Below are 10,796 nucleotides of genomic sequence, written 5' to 3' on the forward strand. Positions count from 1 at the left end.
GCAGAAAGATCCTCTCTACCAGCAGAATGAAATTCATTCAGTCCTTCATAACATTTTGCCTGGCACCCGTTTCTGTCTTCCTCCCAGGATTCATTTATAATAAAAACTCAGGGAAGCTCCCAGTTACCAAAACATTATATTGCTGAAATCTGCTTCCTCACCTCTTGCTGTTACGCACAGTGAAGTGAAATAGTCTGAACTGTTTAAGCCTGGCATGGAAAAGCCCAGCCGTCCATTACGCGGTGAGCAGTCAGGCATACAAGTAGTCTTCAGGAACATTTCCCCTTTTGAAATGGGGACTGGGAAAGGGAGGGTAAAATAAAACCAGCACAAAAACAACCCCAAGACCCAACCAGCTCACTTCCCCTGAAAATACCAGTTCCATCTGCCATTCAACTTACTACAGTCTTAAACATGGGTATCCTCAAGCCTCAGTTCCCAGGGGAAACAAAGGGATTTTGTGTCATGTCTATGCACAGCCTACACAGTGAAGTTACAGTTTTTGTTAATAGCTGGTTGACACTATTTAGATATGGCTAAAAGACACACCAGGCCATGATACTGTGGGAAGATTTTTTACCCAAATATGCCTTTCTCCACACATAAACTAAGGAAGCTTTCAAGTGTCTGAAACAGCAACAATTTAATGTTTCGCAAGTGTCAGGAAAGAATCAGAACAAGTTTTTAAGACAAAACAAGTTTCAGAAGTGAATGGAAAATATGCAAGATACAGGACAAAGCTTTTTTTTGAAAACTCAAACCATAAGCCATGTTGAAGTGTTTCAGTTACAAGATTCAGAGGTAATAACTACAAGATATATAAAGAACAAAACATCATGAAGTGTGTCGGCAGCTTGTTACAGATCTCACATTGCTTATCTCACAGACCATACTTGTTTTGCAGCAAGTTTCATTGTATAAAAATTAGAGAATGTCATAAAAAAAGGGGTATGAGCAGTTCATTTGTTTTCAGCAAACTATTAGGAAGGGTTTGGGTGAGTGTCACAAATGCAACTGTGCTCCAAACAGGTTACTCCAAGGGTTCAGCGGTAGCACTCTGGGGATACGTCTACACTGGGAACTGCACAGCAGCAGACCACACATTATTTGCTGCAGCCACATTGCCTCTGATACCCAAGCTAGCTCACTTCTAGAGTTAACAGGCATTCTTGAACTGCACTGTATTCTGTGTGATTAGCTTTGACAATTAAAAACAGTTAAAGTCTTCCATTTGTTGCATAAACTTACCACAGCCCTGCAGCAGGTTGGAGCTGAGCAGCTGGTGCATCTAACAAAAGGAGCAGATAAAGCCATTTACTGGGCTTTTGCTTTCCCCACCACCCCAAATCCCCATGCTTACAAATATTGTACTACCAACATATACAATTACTGATACCAGATAAAGTTGCTCTGGAGTGTAGTTGAAGTACCAATGGCTCAGAAAGGCTAGGTGACTACTGTACCATACCTTACACACAGTACACTTCCAACATCTGTGAAAAAAGGACTAAGCTTTAGATAAGTGATATGTTTTGATTGTTTTTTCTTATCTAAAAAGTCTCCCTATATAGCCTTCTTGAACAACCACAGCAACTGAAAAAGGAAGCTTATGTGCTTAGAAGTTCTGTGCAGGAACACAAGTTTGTAGAAAATACTGCATACACAACACACACAGCCACCTTCTGTGGGCTTCTGAAGAGGTTACTTATCTGCAAAGTCAGTACACAAAAAGATCACCAACAGCATCTGTTTTAAGGCAACCTCAAGCTGTGTTGTGCCAAGTGCATTTCCCCTCACACTGCAGAGGATCTACAGATGTTCCCACTGGAGGTGTGTCAGCATTTGGAATCTGTCAGTATACAAGTTACTTGGATGATGTTTCTCTCTATTTTCTTTTAAGGCCCCATCTACTTTTTTTGGTTTCTTTTAAATAAGAGTATACATTTGACTCAAACATCAAAATGCAATGAGAGAAAGATGTCGTGAAAAAATCCTTGCATTTGCTTTAACAGAGCAAGAAACTTAACCTGGTGCATCATGGAGTTTAGAGACTACAGCTTTGCCAGTTCTTCAGTGGTTTCCAACTACACAAAGGCATTTCAAGTCAGACAGTTGTGCCAGATGACCACAAACATCAGCCCAGTTTCCATTAAACCATCATTTTTTCTAGTGTTTAGAAGTTTATTAGAAGCAAGTTTTCGCTTGCCAGCAAATACACCTGAGATGGAGCAATCTTGTTTCAGTAAAAATGGAAAAGGTTTCAGTTACCAGGATTCATAAGGAGAGTCCAAAACTCATACGTGAACTGCATTTGAAACGACAGTTCTTCAGACAGCTTCACCTAGTAAAAAAGATATTTTTCTCTAATAAGGCATTATTAGTTTACTCTTTATGATCCCTTTTACCATGCTGTTGAACCTTCTCACTTCTATCTCCACTCTGACTTCCAGTTTCTGCACCACACCAGTTCTATTTGCTCCAGTATGCATGGGCAGAACAGTCACTGGGAGTTTACACGCTGCCTGCAAATACAGTTTCATAACCCAAACTATTCAGGCACATCCAACAATGCCATTACACAGCTGAAGGATCCTTAGCAGGAGGATGTGGAAACCACTGAGAACAGTGAATGGTATCTCATCATATTGATGGTACAGCAGAGACTACCAAGTTTGTGTTCACATTTTAGTCCAAAACCGCAAAAGACTTACAGTAAATGAATATTCAAATATGTATTATCCCTTCAGATACACTTACTTCTATAGTTATCAAGTGTAACATTTCACCAGATACAAAGCTTCAATCTAGGCTCTAATGAATCTTCATACGCCGTGCTAGCCAAGCTTCTTCCGTCCTTTTCAGATGAAATAGAGTTACTTGCACAACTCTTTAGAAGATAAAGTGTCTAAGACACATGGCTTCTCATGGTCCAAATCTGAGCAGATTTTAATGCCACTGTTGTAATATTCTGGAGAATCAAATATGTCTCAGTTTTGGATTTAGTCAGACTTATCCTTTTTCTTTCCCGTTAAAGGCACTTTACTTGCAACAGCAGATCCTACAGCTGTAACACCTCCAGCTACAGCAGAAACGCTTCCTTTGACTAGCCCCACTCCCACTGAAGGCACAGATGTAACTGCTGTTTTAGTAATTTCCAAGCTCTTCCCTCCAATCCAAGCAACACCCCCAATCGTGGCACCAACAGCTCCCTTTGTGACGCTGAAGAGGCCACCAGTCACACGAGAAAGCATGCCAGGCTGCTGCTGCGGGTGGTCTTTTACTGAACCTGAGGGAGGAAGCAACAATGAAATCAATCACAGAGTTAGGATTAAAACATTTAATTTTCTTCCAGCAAGACCTTTTCTGTAATTAGGAGCAGGGAGGGAGGAGTCCAATGGCCAAATAAGCTCATTAAATGAAATTATGGAAATGTAACAAAGAAAGGGTTTATTTCCCAATAATAAATACATAATAATGTATAATAAAAAAAAATAACGTAGTAAGAAATAATACATAGTAATGTGTCTGCCCCATCCCTGGCAGTGTTCAAGGCCAGGGTGGACAGGGCTTTGAGCAATACAGTCTAGTGGAAGGTATACCTGCCTATGGCAGGGGGATTGGAACTGGATGAGCTTTAAGATCATCTCCAACCTGAACCATTCTGTGATTCTACAAAATACCAAAAGTGGTCCCCAAAGGCATTATCATTATGAGGAGTTAAAGGCTCCCAACAGAAGTCCCAATATGATGCACAAAACCAAATCACAAGCCATGGGATTTCTGCATGCTGTTGACCGCATAAATATATTCTTTTTAATGTTATGTTTAACCTGCATTTTGCACAGTCTCTTGCAGTATAAATAAATTTCTATATTTTACGGTACAATTACAAAGCCTCAAAATAATGTAAAGTATTACAGTAATAAGAAAGACTCACAGAATTCGGCATTTAGCCTTCCAATAGTTGGGTAATTACTTCATATTTCTAAATATAGGCTTCGAAATGCTAAAGAGACATTTGTACCTTGCCTGAAAAGGGAATTAAGATTGCAGCCCCACACCCCGCTACTGCACAAGCATCATCTACTTGTCAAAGACAAAATAGGAAGATGAAACAGTATGTTAATGATATATTTAAGCACACAAGAAAATACCATCTACTGCACCTAGAAACCAGTCACCCTGACACATTTCTCTGCAAGGTGTTTTCAGTGTGAACCTTGAGAAATCTCTGGTCTCCACAACAGTGTTGGACACATCAGGATTTTTCAGCTTCTGTCTTGTCAATTCCTCACCAACCCCAAACCCTTCTTTAAAAAAGTTTCAGATTGAACCATGGCAAGAGACAGACAGTTAATAAATGCAAGGAAGAGTTCCACAGTATTCTGTATTTTCTAGCTACCTGTAGATAATATATGGGATTTAACACATACATTTCCCTTTCTAGCAGAAAAACAACAGGGAGAACCAAGAAAAGAGCAAGTGGAACCACACTGGGTTTGGCAGGGAAGAAACAAACTTGAAAGAGAGAGGTGAGGGAGTCAGCAGCAGAAAGAACATGCTTGGAAGAGGGTAAGTTTACAGGGGCATGGGAAAAAAAAATAAATCAAGATCTAGATCCACTAGAGACCTGTATCCCGCCTCCGTCACCACATTCACTCCGCACTGTGATGCGCCTTAAGAAAACCAACGCAACAGGTCTCAGTCTCCGGTACCCTGACTGCCAACCACCTGCATTTGGAAAACAGTTTCCAAGAGTCACCTCCCAGCACTCATCTACTACAAGATGGACAACTTTTCAGGCACTTCCAGTGAGTTTCTGATAATGCCAGGACTGATCCAGGACTTGGAATTCATTAGAAGTGTGGTTCCTATATGAGTGCCCTGAATAATTCAAACAGAAGATGCCAAAGTGAGAGAAATTCTTACAAGTTTGACCAAAAAAAAAGTACCCAGAGGAACAGTGCAGCTCAGGGGAGCAGAAAGTACTAAAAATGCTTCCAGCTTACACTAATGTCTCTTATTAAAGAAACTGATATACATAACGGAAAGGGCCATGGAAACTACAAATATGAATGACAGTCTTTTACCTAAAGCTAAGTAATACCCTTGTCTGGTTCACTCTAGGCCAGCAGCTTTCAACCTGGACATCTCCAGCAAAAGCACGCTGCCAACTCAAACAGATCAGAATTTCTATTTACATAAAGAAAGCCTTTAAGGAGTAACACTCAGAGGAGTATATAGAGCCTGGTATAAAATCCACTGTCTAGGTATTACTCATTTGAAGATTCTTGTGACCAGACTTCCACACCTTGTAAAAAACTTAGAAAGTGCTTCACTTCCACCTAACTGGATCATTATCATCAGGGTGAATAAAGCTTTATCACACTGAATTTTAAGAGCTGATTTCAGTGAGTCAGAGGTGATATTAGCAAGAAAGAACCCACCCAGAGCTAACCCGAAAAATAACAACAAACAAAAGTAATCTTGAAATGCTGCTTCTCACATTACTTCAGGTGGACAACATCTACTCTCACAAGTGTCAATACTGACTGCGACTTAGTGCATTAATAACTTCCTGGCTGTGGCTGACACATTCCCATTTCATTCCTGTTTGCACTGTCCATGAGGTCTAATAAACGTCCTGCAGCTGCAAAGTTTTCACTGCTGGTTGATTTCTAGTCTAGGATATGCACTCCTGCTCTCCTTGTTCCTAACCAGTATGAAAAAGAAGGTAAACCAGACCATTCCTAAATTTAGGGAGAAAATAACACCTGTTCCTTGTTCAGAGGTTGGATCATGCTACCTTGTAGCCAGCTTCCTGCTGAGTCCAACAGCAAAAGAGTTTGCATGAATTTAGGTTGCAAATATAAAGCATTAGGACTACTCATAGAAAGCATGAGCCCAAAAGTTGCTTCTACTTATACATGGCTTTAAAGCCTTTGGGCAGTAAGCTTTGAGTGGGATTTGGACAAACTGGAACTATTATATCTTTATGAAAAACTGCAAATTAGTTTTGAAATTGAGCCTTTCCTCTGAGGATTTTTTTGGCAGCCTGTTCTGAGAGCCCATCTTCTTGCAAACATGAATGCCTTCCATCCATGTTTGGCCATCTTCATATGACAGTGTAAGCATATCGCATATGAAGGCCTTGTATATTTAGGGCTTTTCAAGGGTATTCCAACATTTTAACTATGCTCATAAAGCTTCAAGAGTGCATGTGAAACAGAATCGAAAGGAAAAAGCCTTCTCAAAGATAGCATTTCTATTAAGATGAGTTGTGTTTCATTCTGCTCCCTTTAACTACACCAACTTTCTTCATCTATTTAGTCCTCATATTCAAACTGGTTCTTGTCATACTGAAAGAAGATACTGTGCAGAAGAAAATCAGCCTTAATTGCTCACAAATTTTAAACAAAACCTTGCATTATCTAGTGATGTTCAGACTCTGCTCTCATGCTCTGAACCACCTGAATATTCTAGGAAGATAAAAAATGCCCACTTATTTCACTACCTTCCCCAAGAATCAGTTGTAGTTTATCAGTCAGACCACTGTTCACTTTCTATACATGAGGTTTAACATGCATAAACCACAATTCAATGTTTAAAGCAAAAGGAAAATAAAAAAGGTGCCTTAAAAGCCAGACTTGAAGATAACACACATTAGGGCATAGTCTTCCAACATGGCATTTACTTTCAGAAATGCTTCTGGGATCTTGACAACCCTGTAAGAGCTTACGCAGAAAAGACTTCTGTCCTCACACCATGATACCGTAACAAGTTCAAGGATGGTAGAGCTTAAGAACCACTGTGCCACTTTTCCTGTCATCTTGTACTTGTGTTTCCTGCCTAATAGTTACAAATAGAGTGAGCTATTTTGCTTCAACCCCTTCTGCTACACTTGAACAACAGTTATTACGCACTAACTGAAGCAAATTGTTCAGTTATACAATATATAAAAGCTGAGGAAAATAAAAACCGGAACCAACAAACAGAGCTTTAAAGGGCCATTACATATTGAAGAGCTGAGAAGGAAATGGGATTCACAGACCTACATATCCAACACATTTGGTCTTAAAGCAGGAGAAGACAGAACAGAGACAACCTGTGTGCCAAGAATGGCTTTTGATCTAGTATGCTTCCAGACACATTATGCAAACAGGGCTCTTCATAGTCCTGCTGCTCCACAGTCTGGAAAGGAATTCTGCTCATTAGCAACTGCACTTCCTCTGCAGATCTAATATCCAATTTGAGATTCATTTCGTTCAGGAGACCAAGATGTCACCCATCCAGTGAAGTCAAGAGTGAGTGGGTTTGTTTTTATGAAACCATGAGATTATTTCAACAGCTAGAACCACAGTTAACTGTATGATGGAAAAGAGTCTCAAAAGTAGTAATGAAGTTCCATATATTTTTAAGCACATCTTGTTTAAAAGGCACTATGAACTCAGCAAGGTGTCCAAAAGCAAAGCCAGGCTCTTTTCACCTCACATAACGAACAGCAGACCAATCTACATCTCTGGAAACTAATCTGCAAATTATGTCCTTCCGGATCAGCCCATCTTCTCTGTAATTTATCAGTACAGTTGTTTACCAAGTTAGATTCAGTGGTCTTACTGCCATCAGGATAACGCAGGCGTGAAATGAACAAATAGGCTCATCCCATCCCAGGACTGGCTTGCTTACTGTACTTAACTGAAAGTTAAGGTGTTCAGCTTGCAGATGTGTTTTTAAAAGAGAAAACCGATGAATTTCTGTGAATTTACAGAAATCAGATTACGAAAACTAATACATACCTTCTGGTGGTTCATCATGAAGGTATGATGGGACTTCCTGTTGGGTTTTGTCCGTTTGATTCATTATTGCCTAAAAAAGAAAATCACATATGCTATACATCTTTTCTGGCAAAGCATAAATGTAATCTGTGTACCCAAAATTCATGTAGTTTAAGTTCTACAGCAAAGGAACTCCTAGATAAGCTACAGCAGCTCCTGCCAAACTGCTGCTCTTTGTTATCAAATTGTGCTTTTGCATTCTTCAACCAGACTCAGTACTTGAAGAAGGGAGCCCTCCAGCAGGTCAGCAGGCTTGGTGAGAGCTGCCACCCCACCAAGTACATCTCAAACCTAAAAAGCAGGTAGAAAACCAGTGTGAAACCAAAACAGACGCTGCTATAAACCAGCTCATGATTAAGTACTAAAAAAGCAAAGCCTAGTGATCATAGAGGTGGTGGCACTAGAAAAACAGCAGCCTGACTGTAAGATCTGTTAGTACCTGGAAAGCAGTAGTTTAAAGAAACAAGTCCTTGCAGCTGAACTTTGAGTAAGTGCCATGAAAACAAGATGTAAGAATTGTAACAAAACCCCTCCATTTATGCTGTAGCAGTACTTCATACATGGTGTGGTGACAGCAGCAGAACTAGACCATTTTAACTCTACACAAACTTCCCAATGAAAACATTTCAGAAACAATATGTCTTTACACAAAAGAAACCCTGCTGTTTCCTTAGGACAGTTCTAGATCAGCAGTCCCTGACACTGAGGGGGAGCACAGGAGAAAGCTCAAGTCAGCAGCTCTGCTTACTGCATTTTCTCTGTGGAGGGGAAGAAAGCAGTATCTAGTCCAGGTTTCCCTCCTGCTTTCCTCCCCTACCAAAGCGTGCCTTGGTGCTAAGTCCTGCCTCCTCTGCCAAGCCCTCCTGCAAATCCTGCTTTCCCTCCTCAGCAGACACTGAGGTCAGGAAAAGAAGAAAACCAAGTTGCATTATACCACTCAGCACCCTTCTATCTTCCTGCCAGTGACCTCTTGGTTCTCTTAGCCCTGAATAAACCTTTAAATCATTCAGTTTCTTCCAGAAGTCACTGATCACCTCAAAAATAATTCCAGCCTCTCTTGCTGTGCCCAGATCTCTCCCTATTTTCTCTGGATGAGAAAGCAGTAGCTGGGATCTGAAGAAGGGATGAGGAGGCAGAAGCAGAACGAGGGTGGGAAGCCTCACCTGGAAAACAGCAGCTAAAACCTTCATAGTGCAATTATGAAATCAAAGCATCACAGTCAAAAATGGTACCCACATGCTAAATGATAGATCTTTGGATGAGAAGCAAGCCCAAACTGAATATTAAAGAGTCCTCACAATCGGCACTGAGGGTATCAGTTCACGACTCAGAAAATGCAGGTACCTTTACACAAGAAGCTGAACAGGAAAGCAAGCAACCACCCTACTGCAGGATGGCTGATTTGATGGCAATGCTGAACAAGTACCTCTCAAAAGCCACAAACGCAAATATGGAAGCTAAGAAACAGCAAAGTGAGTGGCAACCCATCAATATGGAAGACTAAATGCATGAGGGCTAAGAGGCAATTTGAAAAAGTATCAATTATGGAATTCCTTGTTCTTTTCTTTCATCACAAATCAGGAAGTCAAAAGAAAAGAAAAAAGGCCCGACTGATCCCAGGGAGCAATGGAGTGCAGTCAGGCTCTGGGAAAGGACCCTACTCAGGTCCTACATGACCTCTTTGCATTCACCTTTGCATAATGCAAGCTGGAAGAAATACAAGGATTTCATCCTCACTACGTGACGGTACATGTAGGCTGTTGCTTTTTTGCCAACTTGAAACAAAAATATCAGGTACTCTAAGAAAGAGAAGCCAGATGCTGTAAGAAACTGACAGGCTTGACATTACTGATCAAAACATCTGTACAAAGATGAAGCAACTATGCTTCTACTTAACATGTGAGCTACTTGATCAGGAATTTGGAAGGAGTTTATTCGCTGCATATGGGAAGGTCCTAAAAAAAAGTAAAACAAAAATCACAGCCTAGCAAGTCTTACTTCAAACAAAGGAATAAGCAAGCAACCAAAATGGTTCTTAAGCAGACTCACGGGAGACACAAATGAGTTAAGCCAGAGATAAAGTATTTGTTACGAAGAACTACCTCCACTAATACATTTGTATCTGGCCAGCAGGTAGCTCCCAAAAGAAACCCAGATGAAATTGCTTCTTTGAGCTTCCAAAAAAAGGCACTTCAGCAGAAAATTTTCAGGTATCTAGGTTACAGCCTGCATCATGCATCCCTGTATCCAATTTAACACCTCAGGAGACTTAAAAGCCTCTGAAAGGCGATCCAAAATCCTGTGTGCTAGACAAGGTGTAGCATATCTGGTGAACAGGAAATACTACAGGAGCATGTTTTAAACCTGGCTCCCCTCCAGAGATTTAAGGTGAGTATTTCTGCTGACTGGAGGTCAAAGACCTGGAATAACTGCTTGCTGGCAGATGACTTCATCCAGTCTTCAGATGAAGATGGCAGGAACGTATTTTTTTTCCTTCAAAAACTGGAGTTAGAAAACCAGAAACCCTTCCCTATGTAATACCATCAAGGTGAAGGCACTCACCTACAATTTGATGCCTCCTTTGTCTGTTAAGATTCAAGCTCCTATGTTCCGCTTTGCAAGAGAGTCCCCTGGTCACCAGATTGCAGCGTATCCTAAGGCAGGTTTCTCTTCACACTGCCTGCTGCATGTCCCCACAAAAGAAGAAAGCAAAATTTATCAGACCCAACAGAGATTACAACTCAGCTGACATCTGAGGCAGCGATGTGGAGGTGCAAAGATAATTGTGCAGAGAATTGGGGTAATTCAGACACAGTATTGATTAGCAAACTTTGGAAACTTAAGTGGGAAGCTGCAGATTCAATGTTCCCCAGGCACTGAACTACTCACAATTGTTACCAGCAATGCAAACACATGCAACAAGGCAAAGATTTGTCAGAAGCCTGAACCCTGAATGCAAAA

The 10,796-nt window shown here is 40.8% G+C and overlaps 1 protein-coding gene across 1 annotated transcript; it reads right to left on the minus strand.

Annotated features, from left to right (window-relative positions):
- Window positions 1-624: 624 nt before the first annotated feature.
- TMEM263 (transmembrane protein 263) lies at window positions 625-10,521 on the minus strand. The gene is made up of 3 exons (XM_065679648.1): window positions 10,398-10,521; window positions 7,797-7,866; window positions 625-3,286 (listed from the first exon to the last, which is right to left on the minus strand). Exons 2-3 carry the CDS (start codon window positions 7,858-7,860, stop codon window positions 3,000-3,002), a joined length of 351 nt encoding a protein of 116 aa, XP_065535720.1. The 5' UTR covers window positions 7,861-7,866; window positions 10,398-10,521; the 3' UTR covers window positions 625-2,999.
- Between the last annotated feature and the right edge of the window lie 275 nt (window positions 10,522-10,796).

Source organism: Lathamus discolor, chromosome 1, assembly GCF_037157495.1.
Source record: "Lathamus discolor isolate bLatDis1 chromosome 1, bLatDis1.hap1, whole genome shotgun sequence".
NCBI classification, from domain to species: Eukaryota; Metazoa; Chordata; class Aves; order Psittaciformes; family Psittacidae; genus Lathamus; species Lathamus discolor.

What these genes read in the sequence shown, in the direction of transcription:
- TMEM263 (XM_065679648.1), bottom strand. Translation starts at nt 7,860, where the DNA reads ATGAATCAAACGGACAAAACCCAACAGGAAGTCCCATCATACCTTCAT. An exon ending in TCATGATGAACCACCAGAAG is followed by an intron (nt 3,287 to 7,796) that starts GTATGTATTAGT and finishes TTCCTCCCTCAG; the next exon opens with GTTCAGTAAAAGACCACCCG.